This window comes from Mercenaria mercenaria, chromosome 18 (genome assembly GCF_021730395.1).
Source record: "Mercenaria mercenaria strain notata chromosome 18, MADL_Memer_1, whole genome shotgun sequence".
NCBI classification, from domain to species: Eukaryota; Metazoa; Mollusca; class Bivalvia; order Venerida; family Veneridae; genus Mercenaria; species Mercenaria mercenaria.
The window spans coordinates 39439731-39462171 of NC_069378.1; the positions used below are offsets into that span (position 1 = coordinate 39439731).

The 22441-nt window shown below is 37.0% G+C and overlaps 1 protein-coding gene across 9 annotated transcripts in view; it reads right to left on the reverse strand.

The window, feature by feature from the left end:
• The window catches only part of LOC123538683 (titin homolog), a 130349-nt gene that overhangs the window by 63387 nt on the left and 44521 nt on the right, over positions 1–22441 (reverse strand). For 8 of the 9 annotated variants that reach the window (XM_053530194.1, XM_053530190.1, XM_053530197.1 and 5 more), the window contains one exon: positions 9412–9549. In XM_053530194.1, coding sequence (XP_053386169.1) covers positions 9412–9549 — 138 coding nt within the window. The remainder of the gene's footprint in view (positions 1–9411; positions 9550–22441) is intronic. The other variant, XM_053530193.1, reaches the window with a different exon arrangement.

Sequence of the window (22441 nt, forward strand, 5' to 3'; positions counted from 1 at the left end):
TTTCAATAGGTAATGTACAAAATTGTTTCTAACCCTACAATTTGCAGGTCAGTGTACTTATCAAAATAAAATGGTCAGAAATGTAAAATCCTCTCTCCTTTTCAAAGGAAGTTGCACAATATTACATGTGGTGTAGACATAAAAGCCCTTAGGAATGAGCAAGGTATTACATAAAGTAATTACTAACATAAACTTTGAATGAAACACTACTTATGACATAATTTGTGCAAATTGCAATGTAGACAGGTGATTTTCTCCCTGGGCATTTCTAACAGTGATGATGTTTTAAGCTGAAGGTGTTTTCATGTTTAATTGTATTGTCGGTAAGTACTGACCTGGCACTCATTAATCTTCGTCAATATTTTTGGGCATTTTTGTTAATTTACGCAATATTAGTATCCTGAAAGTATCGACATTACTAAAGTAACATGTAAAGTTAATCGATGACACGGTGGCGTAGAGGTAAGGTGTCCGACTTCCACGCACGTTATCACTGGTTCGAAATCACTTACTGAATAGATTTTTTTTTTCAATTTAATGTATTGTAATGTTATCGTTTACATTATTTTATGTATCATATTTCATGAATTTTAGTTGTTTTCTCTTGTAGTATTTATTTTCTGAAACACTGGTGACAGGTAATTTGTCTTTTTATCTAAGATACTTTAAAAACAATTTTATTCCGCTTTTTTAAAACGGGTAAATACGCTTACTCTTAATAAATGAACCATAAATATCACGATACGTTTGATCAAATGAGTAGTAAGTCTGCATACAAAATTTGAGGGGGAAAAAAAAGATATGGTCAGACGTAGGACTCGAATCCACAATGCTGATATTGGCAGGTAAACGCTTTGTCCGCAAAGATAACTGCACATGTGACAGGATATCAATTAAGAACGATATATGTAATATATAGTTATATAGCTATTTATGTTCGGACACCGAAAATTAATTTACGGAAATATACGTAATATTCATGAGTGCCAGGTCAATACTTACGGACAATATCTTTTATTCAGTCAACAAAAGCAAACAACCATATTAATTGTTTGATAGTAGATGGACTGACTTCATATAGGGAAGTACAAGAAGAACTATGAAAGATAATAAAAGGAGCAAAGTGTTTGTAATCTTTATTTATCTCAATATATGACAAAGCCCACCCGCTTAGCTCAATAGGTAGAGCGCAGATCTACGGATTGTGGGGTCGCAAATTCGAGTCCTGGGCGAGGCATATGTTCTCTGTGACGATTTGATAAAAGACATTGTGTCTCAAATCAATCGTCCTCCACCACTGATTCGTGTAGAGAAGTTGGCAGTTACTTGCGGAGAACAGGTTTGTACTGGTACAGAATCCAAGAACACTGGTTAGGTTAACTGTCTGCCATTACATAACTGAAATACTGTTGAAAACGGCGTTAAACTCAAAATAAAAAAACAAAACAAAAAACAATATATGACAAACAGTACAAAGGTATTATAATAACAGCTGTAGAAACAATAACAGCAGCAGCAGCAGCAACAAAATTATACTACTTACCAAAACTTAAATAAAAAAAATATAGAACTTAAATATACAGCATAGTCTAGCTTAGTCTAAAGGACCTTATTAGCTAAATATTCTTTCCTTGTTTTCAGCCCTGAATTACTTAATTTTATAAATAATGACAAAGCAAAATTTTACATATATTTTGGTAGCCTAAGATTTTTCTCCTACTTCAATACAGATGTATTTTTCTTTTCCTATTCACTCAATGTGGAGATTTTGTTAATGTCGTTAAATATATTTATCTGACTGAAATAGGTAAATGGCTTCAATAAATCACAGGAAAACTTCACTTAAAATACAAAACCAACAATATTTAGCACCTTCAATATTTACATATTAATAAAATATCACGTTTAGTATACAATGTGGGGGTTCAGTTACTTAGTATCTTTCAACATGTCTAACTACTTCATATTGTACATTAAAAACAGTAAAAGTTTAGCAACTGTGATCATATTCCATCAATTTGAACATATTTCTTATATACTGTGAAATCATTAATATACATTGGAGAGTAAGTTTCATTTACAGTGAAGTCGTGTCAGTTAAAACATTAAATCTCAACCAACTAATACAATTCACATTCATTTAATCTTTGAAAGTTGAAATTCACAAATTCGCTCCTCCACTTTAACCTGAAATGCCCACTTACTCAAGATATGGCCTTGTGTCACTGGAGTGTGTGTGTTTGGGTTAAGCTCAATTTCAAATATTTGTCAGTCATATTTGTGTCACTTGGTGTGGGTGTTGATGAGGAACCACTGTTTTACATTTGAAACAAATCCATCATGTAACGACAGAGATAAAATAAAAGTGCAAAAAAAGTAAGCTCTGGACACAGATGCAGACACAAAGCACTAAACATACTTCATATTTTCATAATTATCAGTAATATCTGACATTACACAAACTTCCAGCGAAGCTGACTTGTTTAAACCTTGTCAGAACCACCAGTCTTTAGCAAACAAGCATTACAGGTGACTTTTCACATGGCAACCACCAATCTTTGGCAAACAAACACTACAGGCAATATTTCTTTTGATATCTAACTAGTACAACCCATCTTCAGCAGCACACTAACACAACTGGCAAAGTTTCTCATGATACCTCGATCTGCATACAAACACTACAGGCAACATTTCTCATGTCAACAATCTTCAGGATACAAACACTACATGCAACATTTCTCATGTCAACAATCTTCAGGATACAAACACTAAAGGCAACATTTCTCATGTCAACAATCTTCAGGATACAAACACTACAGGCAACATTTCTCATGTCAACAATCTTCAGGATACAAACACTACAGGCAACATTTCTCATGTCAACAATCTTCAGGATACAAACACTAAAGGCAACATTTCCCATGTCAACAATCTTCAGGATACAAACACTACAGGCAACATTTCTCATGTCAACAATCTTCAGGATACAAACACTACAGGCAACATTTCTCATGTCAACAATCTTCAGGATACAAACACTACAGGCAACATTTCCCATGTCAACAAACTTCAGGATACAAACACTAAAGGCAACATTTCTCATGTCAACAATCTTCAGGATACAAACACTACAGGCAACATTCCTCATGTCAACAATCTTCAGGATACAAACACTACAGGCAACATTTCTCATGTCAACAATCTTCAGGATACAAACACTACAGGCAACATTTCTCATGTCAACAATCTTCAGGATACAAACAAACACTACAGGCAACATTTTGCGTGCCAACAAACTTCAGGATACAAACACTACAGGCAACATTTCCCATGTCAACAAACTTCAGGATACAAACACTACAGGCAACATTTCTCATGTCAACAATCAATAGTCTATATATATTTTTAAGTAACTAGGCACAATAGGAGAAAGTGCCTTCTGCATGATGTATTTCACTCTTAATTTTAGTAACAATGAGTACATAACTCACAATAAAACTCAAGCCTGTTGTTGAAGATAACAGGGGACACAACATTATCTTAGTTAATCATAATGACTAGACAATGTCAACAGACAAATTGTAACCTATCTTGCCATATCAGGTGCTTATTTACATATTTATTCCGTTAATAAGCCTTCTATTTACACTTTACATAACACCGTTATGCTAACGTTTATGATATTTAGACTGAGCCAAGTGATACTACAATTTCCTCCGAAAGTAAATAATTATGTCTCTCAGTAGCTTTCCATTTAAGATTCACTTGCTCACAGTCATTCTGAAAAGTAATTTGTTTCCAAATTGTTCCGTCCAACTTTTTTTGCGCTTTTCTCAATATTTCTATAGAAATATCAACATTGTATGGCACATGTACCGTGCATGACAGAATTTAAGAAATAATCTAAAAAATATTAAACCGTCATTCTTACATGCAGCCTATAACCTATTTTGGAGTGTTCTATACATTAAGTTGTGGTCCTGCTATTGTAAATATCTATTGTTATATGTCTTTTATGTAACAAGTAGATGCATTTCATGGGGCATGTATGGCCCCAAATACATTATGTTGACACTTAACTTAGGAGTGTGTAGACTCGCAGTGAGTTATTCTGCCATACCTGACAATAAATTCAGGGCATGTAAATAAAGTGCAACAAGGTTCTGTTATATCTTTTTGAACCTGCAACAACTTAAATATAAAATAGCTGATCAAATGTGATAGCACGCTTTCTCTGCACCCATGATGCCAACTAATATCTTGATGCAACATCAAAATTGCTGTGTTTTCATGAAAATGTGCATGTTTTTTCCATATTTGAATTTACCATAAAGTCTAAGAAGAGCACCACCTTGCGGGTGCAGACACTCATCTGATTTTTTTTGTCTCTGTATAATAGAAATATTGTCTTTAGTCCAAAAGGGGCCATAATTCTTGCAAAAAGCAATGTAGAGTTACGGTACTTGCTGTGCAGAGTCAGCTTTTAATAGTGAATAAGTTTTAAAGCAATGGCTTTGATTGTTAAGGAGAAAAGTTGACCTAAACATAAAACTTAACCAAGAAATCTGATACTTTCTAAGTCCAAAAGGGGCCGTAATTCCTGCAAAAAGCAGGATGGAGTTATGTTTCTTGCTGTACAGAGTCAGCTTTTGATAGTAAACAAGTGTTGCAAGTTTTAAAGCAATAGCTTTGATACTTTAGGAGAAAAACTGACCTAAACACAAGACTTAACGGAGAAGTTCAAAAGGGGCCATAGTTCTTGCAAAAAGCAGGATGGAGTTATGTTTCTTTTTGTACAAAGTCAGCTTCTCATGGTGAACAAGTGTTACAAGTTTTAAAGCAATAGCTTTGATAGTTTAGGAGAAAAGCTGACCTATACATAAAACTTAATAACCAGGCAACGCCAATGCCAACGTTGACGCCGATCAAGTGATGACAATAACTCGTCATTTTTTTTTTTAAAAAATCAGATGAGCTAAAAATGGAACTTGCTCAAAAACAAAGTAATCGGACATGAATATCCTGAAAATATGTGCATGTCCACTTGATGATGAATACCAAGTTTCATTTATGTTGGATATAAACTGTAGATGATGTTGGGCAAAGGTATGGTATGGTATGATCAAATGAATTGACTCTTTGTGTTGCTGAAAATATGCACTTAATCTATTAAATCTGAATTAATTCATAGATCGTGGGCTGAGCGCGAAACTATTGTAACTGTATATAAATAAAGAACAAGATACAATAGTTTCGCGCTCAGCCCTCGAGATGTGTTCTGTAAAGCTGTTGCTATGACCTCAACACTGATGAATACTATGGAGATGTGTCACATTGATTTAATGTTTATTTTCAACAACATGTAGAGTCATTTTCATTTATCTATTATATATTTTGCCTATTCCATGATTTACAACTATATATTATATTTACATACAATTTATATTTCAAGCTATATAAAGTAAGCTGATTTTTTATTTGGATAAAAAAATAAGATATTAACATATTTCCCCTTGGTTGGAATGACAATGCTAAATTTACATAATTGTCACCAAATTGTCCTTAATGGGTGAAAATAGAGCCAACATGAGGCCACTCAATATCTATTACACAGGTAATCTTCAACAGGGACGTTTCCTTTTTCTCCTTTAATAAGATACCAGCGGGACTTTTCACCACTCCTACATAAACTGTCAACACTGGTCAAAATTCAATTCATACATTGAAACTGTCCTAGAGACCAACAATGGGCTGATCCATAACCATGTTTTATCACTAACCTGATGGGATAGGCTATGAAGAGTTATCTTTTGTTATTCTGTGACAATATGGATGTAAGAGTTTTCTCCCTTAGAAACATAGTTCAAAACTGCTGGAACTTCTAAAGTAATGAACATGGAGACAAAAAGACATGTATTTAAAAGTAACAGGCATCTGGAACACAGTTCCTACTATACAACTACATAGTGGAGAGTTCCTATCACACAGAGGAAAGTTCCTACTTCACAGAGGAGAGTTCCTACAATACACCGGAGAGTTCCTACCGGTTCCTACTCCACAGAGGAGAGTTCCTACTAGTTCCTACTGGTTCCTACTCCGCACAGGAGAGTTCCTACTAGTTCCTACTGGTTCCTACTCCGCACAGGAGAGTTCCTACTAGTTCCTACTCCGCAGAGGAGAGTTCCTACTAGTTCCTAGTGGTTTCTACTCCGCAGAGGAGAGTTCCTATTACACACGAGAGTTCCTGCTACACAAAGGAGAGTTCCTGCTACACAGAGGAGAGTTCCTACTACACAGAGGAGAGTTCCTGCTACACAGAGGAGAGTTCCTACTACACAGAGGAGAGTTCCTACTACACACAGGGGAGTTCCTGCTACACAGAGGAGAGTTCCTACTACACACAGGAGAGTTCCTGCTACACACAGGAGAGTTCCTACTACACACAGGAGAGTTCCTGCTACACACAGGAGAGTTCCTGCTACAATGAGGAAAGGAGACTTTCTTCAGAGGAGAGTTCCTGCTACACACAGAAGAGTTCCTGCTACACAAAGGAGAGTTCCTGCTACACACAGGAGAGGAGACGTCCTTCAGAAGAGTTCCTGCTACACACAGGAGAGTTCCTGCTACACAGAGGAGAGTTCCTACTACACACAGGGGAGTTCCTGCTATACACAGGAAAGTTCCTACTACACACAGGGGAGGAGTTCCTGCTACACAGAGGAGAGTTCCTACTACACACAGGAGAGTTCCTGCTACACACAGGAGAGTTCCTGCTACACAGAGGAAAGGAGACTTTCTTCAGAGGAGAGTTCCTGCTACACACAGGAGAGTTCCTGCTACACAAAGGAGAGTTCCTGCTACACACAGGAGAGTTCCTGCTACACAGAGGAGAGTTCCTACTACACACAGGGGAGTTCCTGCTATACACAGGAGAGTTCCTACTACACACAGGGGAGTTCCTGCTATACACAGGAGAGTTCCTACTACACAGAGGAGAGTTCCTGCTACACAGAGGAGAGTTCCTGCTACACAGAGGAGAGGAGACTTCCTTCAGAAGAGAGTTCCTGCTACACACAGGAGAGTTCCTGCTATACAGAGGAGAGGAGAGTTCTTTCAGAGGAGAGTTGCTGCTACACAGAGGAGAGTTCCTACTACACAGAGTAGAGTCCTGCTATTTCCTACTACTACACATAGGAGAGTTCCTACTACACAGAAATTTCCTACTACACAGAGGAGAGTTTCTGCCATTAGTTTGGTACTCTCTATCAACATCCTATAACAAGTTACTGTAGATTTTATCAGAAACCTCAGGCATTTCTCAACTATAGTTCAATGTAAAATGTAAAATACTCATTCTGCTTAGTGGTACGATTCTGACATCTAATAAATGCCATTCCTCTAACGCAACTAGAAAATGCTTTTGTAAAAAAGCGCATGTCTCCCCCAATGCAAAGTCCTATAGGCAAGAAGTCAATAGGGGTCGAGAGCGAAAGTCAAAGAGACACTGATGGTTGGCTGCAATAGGGATCATCTACTTGGCATGTCCAGTCATCCCGCTAAATTTCAACACTCTTGGCCTAGTGGTTCTCAAGTCACTGTTCAGGCTCCTGTCACTGTTCAGGCTCCTGTGACCTTTGATCAAGTGACCTCAAAATAATTAGGGGTCATCTACTCTGCATGTCCAATCATCCTATTAAGTTTCAACATTGTAGGTCAAGTGGTTCTCAAGTTATTTCCAAAAAATGATTTTACATGAACAGGCCACTGTGACCTTGACCTTTAATAGACTGACCCCAAAATCAATAGGGGTCATCTACTCTGCATGTTCAATCATCCTATGAAGTTTCAACATTCTGGGTCAAGTGGTTCTAAAGTTATTGATCGGAACTGGTTATCAATGTTCAGGCCCCTGTGACCTTGACCTTTAACGGAGTGACCCCAAAAACAATAGGGGTCATTTACTCTGCATGAACAATCATCCTATGAAGTTTCAACATTCTGGGTCGAGAGGTTCTCAAGTAATTGATTGGAAATGGTTTTCCATGTTCAGGCCCCTGTGGCCTTGACCTTTAACAGAGTGACCCTAAAATTGTTAGGGGTCATCTACTCTGCATGACCAATCATCCTATGAAGTTTCATCATTCTGGGTCAAGTGGTTCTCAAGTTACTGACCGAAAATGGTTTTCAATGTTCGGGCCCCTGTGACCTTGACCTTTCACAGAGTGACCCTAAAATCGTTAGGGGTCATCTACTCTGCATGACCAATCATCCTATTAAGTTTCAACATTCTGGGTCAAGAGGTTCTGAAGTTATTGACTGGAAATGATTTTCAATGTTCAGGCCCCTGTGACCTTGACCTTTAATGGAGTGACCCCAAAATCGATACGGGTCATCTACTTTGCATGTACAATCATCCTATGAAGTTTCAACATTCTGGGTCAAGTGGTTCTCTAGTTATTGATCGGAAATGGTTTTCCATGTTCAGGCCCCTGTGACCTTGACCTTTGACGGAGTGACCCCAAAATCAATAGGGGTTATCTACTCTTCATGACCAATCATCCTATGAAGTTTCAACATTCTGGGTCAAGTGGTTCTCTAGTTATTGATCGGAAATGGTTTTCCATGTTCAGGCCCCTGTGACCTTGACCTTTGACGGAGTGACCCCAAAAACAATAGGGGTCGTCTACTCCAGCAGCCCTACAACCCTATGAAGTTTGAAGGTTCTAGGTCAAATGGTTCTCCAGTTATTGCTTGGAAATGAAGTGTGACGTACGGACGGATGGACGGACAGGGCAAAAACAATATGTCTCCTGGGGGAGACATAATTATGTGTACCACACGCCATAATGTGACTCCTGTAACTTTCACTTTGAAGACAAATATGCCCAGTAAAGTGTATCACAAACCATAATGTGACACCTTGTAACTTTCAACTTGAAGACAATATGCTTAATTATATGTACCACATGTTGCAATGTGACCCCTTGTAATCTTCACTCTGAAGACATAAGGACCATACACTACAATGTGACCAGTTCTACCTTTGCTTCGAAGACAATAAGCCCAATAATATAACACATCACAATATGACCCCTTATGACCTTCACTTTGAAGATAAGTTGCCTTATTATGAGCACTCCTTGTGACCCCCATTTTGAAGACAAAATGCTCAAATATGTGCACCACTACACTCTGAAAGACTATTGGTAATTTTATATCTAGAGTCCAGTCTCCAGTGGGGTTGGAATCTACAATGTTCCACTTGTGAACCAGTGCACTAGCCACTGAGCTATATACAGGGAGGACTCTCTATAAAAGTCTCATCACTAATGTGGATTATGAAGGTATACAGATTTTATAGAGGGTGCTTCTTCATTTGAAAGAATTCTGATTTGTTAAAAAAAAACTCACCTTGACAGTGTTCATCACTGATCTTGATTTCTGGGAAGACAGATTTCAGTGCGGGGCGTGTCTTCACTCTCAATGATCCTGATTGGCCGAAAGAACTGTAGAGGGAAGGGTCATAGCCACTATCACTCTCATTGTCTGCTGAAATGTAAATACAAGACTAATGATAAGAAGATTATTAAAGTGTATTATAAATATGCAACCTTTATATATGCATAATGTTTAACATGAAATAAGTTCATGCATTTTCTTTCATATTTCTAAACAACAATACACATATAAAATATGATGTAGATATCAAAGATTATAGATTCAAAATCTGAAGAAAACCCACACACTGCAGATGGCTCGAACTACTCACAGATTGAACACATCTCCAAGGCCCGCCAGTTGAGTGTGAGCAAAATATGTATGACTGCATAATGAACATTACTACATCTCTTGTTCAAGACAACTTCAAAATATGTAGCAAAACAAGTAAACTTTAAACTGTTTACATTCAGAAATATGAGCAAGAATGAAAATAGAGAGCAGATTCACAAATAAAGCAAAAATACTGCACACAGAGGATGAAGCATGTTATGAACTATAGTGTTTCCTTCACAGCAAAGCTTCAAATTTTATAACAAGAGCGCCGCCAAGTGGGGCAATATACGCCCGAAGGGTTACATCAGAGGATGGGAGCAAAATTTAAAGAACTTGACTGTTGAAGCCTCAAGGACAGGAACAACAAAAAGAAGAAATTCCAAATAAAAATTCAAAGTCCACAAAAAAAATTCTTACCAGGTTACCAAGTTATGTCAAAATATATCTAAAAATTGGATGTACCATCCATGTTGTACCGCAGGAAAGTGGTCTCGTTTTTTTTTTCCTATGGCCAATAATAAAAAAGTTCCAAAATAAGCTATTTATAGAAACAAACAAGAGTGCCAGAATGTCACAATATACGCCCGTCACAGCAAATTTCTTTACTCTAGCACCTGTATTTGCAAATGGAATTTTAATTTTGTGGTTGTTTAGTAATCATTGTAAGTCATTTGTTTTTCTAAGTCCACAAAAAAACTCCTTACCAGGTAGAGATACCTTAAAATACACCTAAAATTTGAAAGTAACATCCATGTTGTACCACAGAAAAGTGGTTTTGTTTTTTCCCTACGGTCAATTATAAAAAAAGTTACAATATAAGTTATTTATAGTAACAACTAAGGGAAGATAATCTTTTAAAAAAAAAAAAAATCCCCCAAAAAATTGTAAGTCCACAAAAAAATCTTTACCAGGTAGAGATTAGTCAAAATACACCTCATAACTGGATGTAGCATGCATGTTGTACTACAGAAAAGTGGTCTCGATTTTTCCCTACGACTAGTAATGAAAAAGTTACAATATAAGCTATTTATAGTAACAACAAAGGGAAGTAATTCTTAAGAAGGGAATTGCCCATGACACTTCGTCTCATGATGGTGTATAATTGTGCCAAGTTACATCAAAATCCCTCCATGCATGAAGAAGAAATGCTTCGGACAAAGTCATTCTTGTATCTGACCTTTGACCTCTAAGTGTGACCTTGACCTTTGACCTAGGGACCTGGTTCTTGCGCATGACACTCCGCCTCGTGGTGGTGAACATTTGTGCAAAGTTATATCAAAATCCCTCTATGCATGAAGAAGAAATGCTCCGGACAAGGTTTTCATTCTTGTATCCTTTGACCTCTAAGTGTGACCTTGACCTTAGACCTAGGGACCTGGTTCTTGCGCATGACACTCCGCCTCGTGGTGATGAACATTTGTGCCAAGTTATATCAAAATCCCTCTATGCATGAAGAAGATATGCTCCGCACAAAGTTTTCTTTCTTGTATCCTTTGACCTCTAAGTGTGACCTTGACCTTAGAGCTAGGGACCTGGTTCTTGCGCATGACACTCCGTCTCATGATGATGAACAATTGTGCCAACTTTCATCAAAATCCCTCCATGCATGAAGAAGATATGCTCCGGACAAAGTCATTCTTGAATTTGACCTTTGACCTCTAAGTGTGACCTTGACCTTAGACCTAGGGACCTGGTTTTTGCGCATGACACTCCGTCTCATGATAGTGAACAACTGTGCCAAGTTTCATCAAAATCCCTTCATGCATGTAGAAGATATGCTCCGGACAAAGTCTGTGGACGCCGTCCGCCTGCCCCCCCGCCCGCCAGGGGCGTTCCCATAATACGTCCCGTTTTTCAAACGGGCGTATAAAAAGGGAAGTAATTAAAAAAAAATACTGTAAGAGAACAACAAGAGCTGTCCGTAAGACAGCACGCTCGACTTTTCTCAGTGCTTGACTCTGAATTAGAGCTTTGCCAGTAATAAAAATTCCAAGTTAAAAAGGGACATAACTCAAAATTCAAATCAGAGTAATGGGTATTGTTTCTTCTGGTGTAGACTTTGATAGTTAATAACTATTTTAAGTTTCAAGTCAAAAGCTTTAATAGTAACATGGATATTTGACTTTATCAAAAAAAAAAAAAAAAAAAAAAAAAAAAAAAAATCTAACTTAAAAAGGGGCATAATTCTTCAAAATTGAAATCAGAGTTCTGGGATTGTTTCTCCTGGTGTAGACTTTGATGGTAAATAAGTATTTTAAGTTTCAAGTCAATAGCTTTGATAGTAACAGAGATTATTTGACTTATCAAAAACTTTAACCAAAAATTCTAAGTTAAAAAGGGGCATAATTCTGTCAAAATCCAAACAGAGTTACGGGGATTGTTTCTCCTGGTGTAGACTTTGGTGGTAAATAAGTATTTTAAGTCTCAAGTCAATAGCTTTGATAATTACAGAGATATTTGACTTTATCAAAAACTTTAACCAAAAATTCAAAGTTAAAAAGGGGCATAATTCTGTCAAAATCCAAATCAAGAGTTATGGGGATTGTTTCTCCTGGTGTAGACTTTGATAGTAAATAAGTATTTTAAGTTTCAAGTTAATAGCTTTGATAGTAACAGAGATATCTGACTTTATCAAAAACTTTAACCAACGGCGATGCCAACGCCGACACCGACACCGGGGCAAGTGCAATAGTTTTACTTTTACTTCGAAAAGCCGAGCTAAAAAAGAATCTGCCAAATAAAAACAAGAGCACAGCAATGCAGAGCAATATACACAAAGGAAAGTCATATATGACCTTTGACCCCTAAATGTGACCTTGACCTTGAAGCGAGTCATCCAAAACATGCGCTCTGCACGTCATCTCAGTGTGGTGAACATTTGTGCCAAGTCTCTTTGAGATCCTTCAAGCAGTTCAAGAGTTATAGAGGGGACACAGCAAAGTCATATATGACCTTTCACTCCTAAGTGTGACCTTGACCTTATAGCGAAACATCCAAAACATGCGCTCTGCACGTCGTCTCAGTGTGGTGAACATTTGTGTCAAGTTTCTTTGAAATCCTTCAAGGAGTTCAAGAGTTACAGCGCAAACATGAAATTGCTAACGGACGGACAAACAGACGGACACGGGGTATAACATAATACGTCCCTTCGGGCGTATAAAAAGTGTCTGTTCTCTAGTTTTCTTTTTAGTTCAACTGTTGTTTTTCAACAGAATTTCTGTTATTTTTAACACACACAGTATAGATGTTAGCCAACATAAAAACTAACATGTATAATAACTAGAGATGCTTTTGAGAAAAGCGCATGTCTCCCACAACTGCCCAATGAACAAGAGCTGTCCGTAAGACAGCCAAGCTCGACTATTTGAAATATTGTCACAGAAGCAGGAAATTATTACCCAAAATGTTAAATATCAAAAGAGTTTTAAGTTCGAAACGGGACATAATTTGACCAAATGCATATCAGAGTTATGGGACTTGATGCTATCAACTAGTTTTATAACCCCGAAGAAACATGTTAAGTTTCAATTCCATATCTGCATTAGTTTTGGAGACAGTAACTTGCACGTTAAACTTTAACCAGAATTTTCTAAGTCCAAAAGGGGGCATAACTTGCTCAAAATACATGTTAAGAGTTATGGAACTTGACCCAGTGAGGTTGGTAACTGACCTAGAAAAAGAACAAAGAAGTTTCAAAGCTATATGCCTTTTGGTAATAGCTGTATGTACTTGCACACAAAACTTTAACCAGGATTTTCTAAGTCCAAAAGGGGGCATAATTTGCCCAAAATACATGTCAGAGTTATGGGACTTGATTCTATCAACTAGTTTTATAACCCCGAAGACACATGTGAAGTTTCAATTTAATATCTGCATTAGTTTTGGAGATAGTAACTTGCATGTAAAACTTTAACCAGGATTTTCTAAGTCCAAAAGGGGGCATAATTTGGCCAAAATACATGTCAGAGTTATGGGACCTGACCCAGTGAGGTAGGTAATTAATCTAGAAAAAGAAAAAATAAGTTTAAAATCTATATGTCTTTTAGTAATAACTGTATGTACTTGCACGCAAAACTTTAAACAAAATTTTTTAAGTCCAAAAGGGGGCATAATTTGGCCAAAATGAAGGTCAGAGTTATGGGACTTGGTGCTATCAACTAGTTTTATAACCCCGAAGACACGTGAAGTTTCAATTCAATATCTGCATTAGTTTTGGAGATAGTAACTTGCATGTAAAACTTTAACCAAAATTTTCTAAGTCCAAAAGGGGGCATAATTTACTCAAAATACATGTTAGAGTTATGGAACTTGACCCAGTGAGGTTGGTAATTGACCTAGAAAAAGAATAAATAAGTTTCAAAGCTATATGCCTTTAAATGATAGCTGTATGTACTTGCATGCAAAAACTTAACCAAGGTGTGACGCCGACGCCGACGCCAGGGTGAGAAGAATAGCTAGACTATTCTTTGAATAGTCGAGCTAAAAATGACTAGTTTTTCTGGATGGTCTAGACGAATGGATCCAATCAGTAATTCAAGGGCCATAATTCAAAAGTGGCTAGTTATCGAACTTGGCCGAGGTCTTATGATCAAACACATTTTGTTCAAGTTTGGTGAAGATCGGAATGAGAAATGTTCGACTTAGAGTCAAGCTTTGTGACAGACAGACTGGAGTAAATCAAAATGTCTCCCACACCACTGTGTGGTTGGAGACATAATTACAACTTTACTATGTACTAGGGATTACACCTATCTTACTAAATCCTACATTCCAATGACATCACTAAGAACTATACCTATCTTACTTAAGCCTACATTCCAATGACATCACTAAGAACTATACCTATCTTACTATAGCCTACATTCCAATGACATCACTAAGGACTATACCTATCTTACTATAGCCTACATTCCAATGACGTCACTAAGGACTATACATATCTACCTAACCATGTCAGTTGGGACTATACCTATCTTACTATAGCCTACATTTCAACAACGTCATTAAGGGCTATACCTATCTTACTATAGCCTACATTCCAACAACGTCACTAAGGGCTATACCTACCTTACTATAGCCTACATTCCAGCAACGTCACTAAGAACCATACCTATCGTACTATAGCCTACATTCCAACAACGTCACTAAGGGCTATACCCATCTTACAATAGCCTACATTCCAACAACGTCACTAAGGGCTATACCCATCTTACTATAGCCTACATTCCAACAACGTCACTAAGGGCTATACCCATCTTACTATAGCCTACATTCCAACAACGTCACTAAGGGCTATACCCATCTTACTATAGCCTACATTCCAACAACGTCACTAAGGGCTATACCCATCTTACTATAGCCTACATTCCAACAACGTCACTAAGGGCTATAACGACCTTACAATAGCCTACATTCCAACAACATCACTAAGGGCTATAACTATCTTACTATAGCCTACATTCCAACAACGTCACTAGGGCTATAACACTATAGCCTACATTCCAACAACATCACTAAGGGCTATAACTATGTTTCTATAGCCTACATTCCAACAACATCACTGTGGGCTATAACTATCTTACTTATCTTACTATAGCCTACATTCCAACAATGTCACTAAGGGCTATACCCATCTTACTATAGCCTACATTCCAACAACGTCACTAAGGGCTATACCCATCTTACTATAGCCTACATTCCAACAACGTCACTAAGGGCTATAACTATCTTACAATAGCCTACATTCCAACAACGTCACTAAGGGCTATAACTATCTTACTATAGCCTACATTCCAATAACGTCACTAAGGGCTATAACTATCTTACTATAGCCTACATTCCAACAACGTCACTAAGGGCTATAACACTATAGCCTACATTCCAACAACATCACTAAGGGCTATAACTATCTTTCTATAGCCTACATTCCAACAACGTCACTGTGGGCTATAACTATCTTACTTATCTTACTAATAGCCTACATTCCAACGAAGTCACTAAGGGCTATACCCATCTTACTATAGCCTACATTCCAACAACGTCACTAAGGGCTATAACTATCTTACTATAGCCTACATTCCAACAATGTCACTAAGGGCTATAACTATCTAACTATAGCCTACATTCCAACAACGTCACTAAGGGCTATAACTATCTTACTTATCTTACTATAGCCTACATTCCAACAACGTCACTAAGGGCTATACCTTTCTTACTATAGCCTACGTTTCAGCAACGTCACTAAGAACTATACCTATCTTACTATAGCCTACGTTCCAACAACGTCACTAAGGGCTATACCTATCTTACTTTAGCCTACATTCCAACAACGTCACTAAGGGCTATACCTATCTTACTATAGCCTACATTCCAACAACGTCACTAAGGGCTATAACGATCTTACTATAGCCTACATTCCAACAACGTCACTAAGGGCTATAACGATCTTACTATAGCCTACATTCCAACAACGTCACTAAGGGCTATAACGATTTTACTATAGCCTACATTCCAACAACGTCACTAAGGGCTATAACGAATTTACTATAGCCAACATTCCAACAATGTCACTAAGGGCTATAACCATCTTACTATAGCCTACATTCCAACAACATCACTAAGAGCTATACCAATCTTACTATAGCCTACATTCCAACAACGTCACTAAGGGCTATAACTATCTTACTTATCTTACTATAACCTACATTCCAACAAAGTCACTAAGGGCTATACCCATCTTACTATAGCCTACATTCCAACAACGTCACAAAGGGCTATACCCATCTTACTATAGCCTACATTCCAACAACGTCACAAAGGGCTATAACCATCTTACTAACACCTACAGATAAAAAACCTTTCTGAGTTTGATCCCTATTTCTGTTTCATGTAGGGAAGTTGGCAGTTACTTGTGGACACCAGTTTTGTACTGGTACAGAAACAAGGAGCAAAGGTTAGGTTAACTGCCCGCCGTTACGTAATACTGTTGAAAAACAGCATAAAACCCAAAACAAACAAACAAACATTCTAACCATGTCACAAGGGACTATACCAATTTTACTAAAGCCGACAGTCCAACCATGTCACTAGGTATTTGATCTATCTTAGTATAGCATACATTCCAACCATGTCACTAGGGACTTTATCTATCTTAGTAAAGCATACATTCTAACCATGTCACTAGGGACTTTATCTATCTTAGTAAAGCATACATTTCAACCATGTCACTAGTGACTTTATCTATCTTAGTAAAGCATACATTCCAACCATGTCACTAGGGACTTTATCTATCTTAGTAAAGAATACATTCTAACCATGTCACTAGGGACTTTATCTATCTTAGTAAAGAATACATTCTAACCATGTCACTAGGGACTTTATCTATCTTAGTAAAGAATACATTCCAACCATGTCACTAGGGACTTTATCTATCTTAGTAAAGCATACATTCCAACCATGTCACTAGGGACTTTATCTATCTTAGTAAAGCATACATTCAAACCATGTCACTAGGGACTTTATCTATCTTAGTAAAGCATACATTCCAACCATGTCACTAGGGACTTTATCTATCTTAGTAAAGCCTACATTCCAACCATGTCACTAGGGACTTTATCTATCTTAGTAAAGCCTACATTCCAACCATGTCACTAGGGACTTTATCTATCTTAGTAAAGCATACATTCCAACCATGTCACTAGGGACTTTATCCATCTTAGTAAAGCATACATTCCAACCATGTCACTAGAGACTTTATCTATCTCAGTAAAGCGTACATTCCAACCATGTCACTAGGGACTTTATCTATCCAACCATGTCACTAGGGACTTTATCTATCTTAGTAAAGCATACATTCCAACCATGTCACTAGGGACTTTATCATTCTTAGTAAAGCATACATTCCAACCATGTCACTAGGGACTTTATCTATCTTAGTAAAGCATACATTCCAACCATGTCACTAGGGACTATCCATCTTAGTATAGCACACATTCTAACCATGTCACTAGGGACTTTATCCATCTTAGTAAAGCATACATTCCAACCATGTCACTAGGGACTTTATCTATCTTAGTAAAGCATACATTCTAACCATGTCACTAGGGACTTTATCCATCTCAGTAAAGCGTACATTCCAACCATGTCACTAGGGACTTTATCTATCTCAGTAAAGCGTACATTCCAACCATGTCACTAGGGACTTTATCTATCCAACCATGTCACTAGGGACTTTATCTATCTTAGTAAAGCATACATTCCAACCATGTCACTAGGGACTTTATCATTCTTAGTAAAGCATACATTCCAACCATGTCACTAGGGACTTTATCTATCCAACCATGTCACTAGGGACTTTATCTATCTTAGTAAAGCATACATTCCAACCATGTCACTAGGGACTTTATCTATCTTAGTTTAGCATACATTCCAACCATGTCACTAGTGACTTTATCTATCTTAGTAAAGCATACATTCCAACCATGTCACTAGGGACTTTATCTTTCTTAGTAAAGAATACATTCCAACCATGTCACTAGGTACTTTATCTATCTTAGTAAAGCATACATTCCAACCATGTCACGAGGGACTTTATCTATCTTAGTAAAGCATACATTCCAACCATGTCACTAGTGACTTTATCTATCTTAGTAAAGCATACATTCCAACCATGTCACTAGGGACTTTATCTATCTTAGTAAAGCATACATTCCAACCATGTCACTAGGGACTTTATCTATCTTAGTATAGCATACATTCCAACCATGTCACTAGTGACTTTATCTATCTTAGTAAAGCATACATTCCAACCATGTCACTAGGGACTTTATCTATCTTAGTATAGCATACATTCCAACCATGTCACTAGGGACTTTATCTATCTTAGTAAAGCATACATTCCAACCATGTCACTAGGGACTTTATCTATCTTAGTAAAGCATACATTCCAACCATGTCACTAGGGACTTTATCTATCTTAGTAAAGCATACATTCCAACCATGTCACTAGGGACTTTATCTATCTTAGTAAAGCATACATTCGAACCATGTCACTAGTGACTTTATCTATCTTAGTAAAGCATACATTCCAACCATGTCACTAGGGACTTTATCTATCTTAGTAAAGCATACATTCGAACCATGTCACTAGGGACTTCATCTATCTTAGTAAAGCATACATTTCAACCATGTCACTAGTGACTTCATCTATCTTAGTAAAGCATACATTCCAACCATGTCACTAGGGACTTTATCTATCTTAGTAAAGAATACATTCCAACCATGTCACTAGGTGCTTTATCTATCTTAGCATAGCATACTTTCTAACCATGTCAGTAGGGACTTTATCTATCTTAGTAAAGCATACATTCTAACCATGTCACTAGGGACTTTATCTATCTTAGTAAAGCGTACATTCCAACCATGTCACTAGGGACTTTATCTATCTTAGTATAGCGTACATTCCAACCATGTCACTAGGGACTATCCATCTTAGTAAAGCATACATTCCAACCATGTCACTTGGGACTTTATCTATCTTAGTATAGCATACATTCCAACCATGTCACTAGGGACTATCCATCTTAGAATAGCATACATTCCAACCATTTCACTAGGGACTATCCATCTTAGTAAAGCATACATTCCAACCATGTCACTAGGGACTTTATCTATTTTAGTATAGCATACATTCCAACCATGTCACTAGGGACTTTATCTATCTTAGTAAAGCATACATTCCAACCATGTCACTAGGGACTTTATCTATCTTAGTAAAGAATACATTCCAACCATGTCACTAGGTGCTTTATCTATCTTAGAATAGCATACATTCTAACCATGTCACCAGGTGCTTTATCTATCTTAGTAAAGCATACATTCCAACCATGTCACTAGGGACTTTATCTATCTTAGTAAAGCATACATTCCAACCATGTCACTAGGGACTTTATCTATCTTAGTAAAGCATACATTCCAACCATGTCACTAGGGACTTTATCTATCTTATTAAAGCATACATTCCAACCATGTCACTAGGGACTTTATCTATCTTAGTAAAGAATACATTCCAACCATGTCACTAGGGACTTTATCTATCTCTATCTTAGTAAAGCATACATTCCAACCATGTCACTAGGGACTTTGTCTATCTTAGTAAAGAATACATTCCAACCATGTCACTAGGGACTTTATCTATCTTAGTAAAGCATACATTCCAACCATGTCACTAGGGACTTTATCTATCTTAGTAAAGCATACATTCCAACCATGTCACTAGGGACTTTATCTATCTTGGTAAAGCATACATTTCAACCATGTCACTAGGGACTTTATCTATCTTGGTAAAGCATACTTTCTAACCATGTCAGTACGGACTTTATCTATCTTGGTAAAGCATACTTTCTAACCATGTCAGTAGGGACTTTATCTATCTTAGTAAAGCATACATTCCAACCATGTCACTAGGGACTTTATCTATCTTAGTAAAGCATACTTTCTAACCATGTCACTAGGGACTTTATCTATCTTAGTAAAGCATACATTCTAACCATGTCACTAGGGACTTTATCTATCTTAGTAAAGCATACATTCCAACCATGTCACTAGGGACTTTATCTATCTTAGTATAGCATACATTCCAACCATGTCACTAGGGACTATCCATCTTAGTAAAGCATACATTCCAACCATGTCACTAGGGACTTTATCTATCTTAGTATAGCATACATTCCAACCATGTCACTAGGGACTATCCATCTTAGTAAAGCATACATTCCAACCATGGCACTAGGGACTATCCATCTTAGTAAAGCATACATTCTAACCATGTCACTAGGGACTTTATCTATCTTAGTATAGCATACATTCTAACCATGTCACTAGGGACTTTATCCATCTTAGTAAAGCATACATTCCAACCATGTCACTAGGGACTTTATCTATCTCAGTAAAGCATACATTCCAACCACGTCACTAGGGACTTTATCTATCTTAGTAAAGCATACTTTCTAACCATGTCAGTAGGGACTTTATCTATCTTAGTAAAGCATACATTCTAACCATGTCACTAGGGACTTTATCTATCTTAGTAAAGCATACATTCCAACCATGTCACTAGGGACTTTATCTATCTTAGTATAGCGTACATTCCAACCATGTCACTAGGGACTATCCATCTTAGTAAAGCATACATTCCAACCATGTCACTAGGGACTTTATCTATCTAGGTATAGCATACATTCCAACCATGTCACTAGGGACTATCCATCTTAGAATAGCATACATTCCAACCATTTCACTAGGGACTATCCATCTTAGTAAAGCATACATTCCAACCATGTCACTAGGGACTTTATCTATCTTAGTATAGCATACATTCCAACCATGTCACTAGGGACTTTATCTATCTTAGTAAAGCATACATTCCAACCATGTCACTAGGGACTATCCATCTTAGTATAGCATACATTCTAACCATGTCACTAGGGACTTTATCCATCTTAGTAAAGCATACATTCCAACCATGTCACTAGGGACTTTATCTATCTCAGTAAAGCGTACATTCCAACCATGTCACTAGGGACTTTATCTATCTCAGTAAAGCGTACATTCCAACCATGTCACTAGGGACTTTATCTATCCAACCATGTCACTAGGGACTTTATCTATGTCACAAATTGACATACGGGCCTTATTTTATCTGTATTGTAAATGCAGGTATTGCATCATCTTTTTGTAAATTTTTGAGTTATTGAGGTAAATGTCAGATTTCATGCATGAAATACCTCTCATGTTTTTCTGTATTTCATAACTTAAATTTCCATGTAAATTTCATTAAATCCTGTTCAGTAATAAGAAAGTTGATATTTTATAAACTTCAGTAATTTATGTTTTTTATCCCCAAAACCACTATAATGGGCCTCAAATTGTCAATTAAATTCGCGCCAAAGTAGTTAGATTCCCCGGCTATATCGTGAATCCCGTGAAAATAGAAATAGTAAGAGTCCACGGCTTAGCCGTGAATCCCATGAAATTTAGTATTTGGCGGGACATTACCCTTTAAATAGACTGGACTAGATATGCCTTGCGCACACCACCTTACGACTTTATAGACGAATCTATGTCTGAATTATTTTCTTGCTAGAAATTTATGCTCGATCGAGGTAAGAAATTTATTTGTTAGATTTTTGTATGATTTTTGCATTACGATTTTTATTTGGTAAATTTTTGTTCATTCTACAGAATTCTGTAACATTTACTTTTTGGCACATGATTTTGGCTAGTTTCGGTATGTTAGGATAATTTATTAAATTTTTCAGACTTTTGTAAATTATTTCGAAAGAGGAATCTAAAATGTTTCGTTTATATAAGATGTAAAATTTGTACTGAAATTTGTAACATGATATTTATAAAGTACTTTGTTTCAAAAACTTATGTCAAACATTTTTGTTAATTATGGAACGCCATTACTGCATTGTATTGTTATGTATAAATCTATATGGCAAGTCTAGTACCATGTATGTAATATATTATTGTAATTTGTAATTGTGTGCCAGTCTATAGCACATCTAATTAATGTCCGTTGTAGTGTATGGCATTTGATATTATATGGATGCCAACTATGATATAACGTTTGATTTATATTGAATTTTGTTAATTTGTAGTTGTA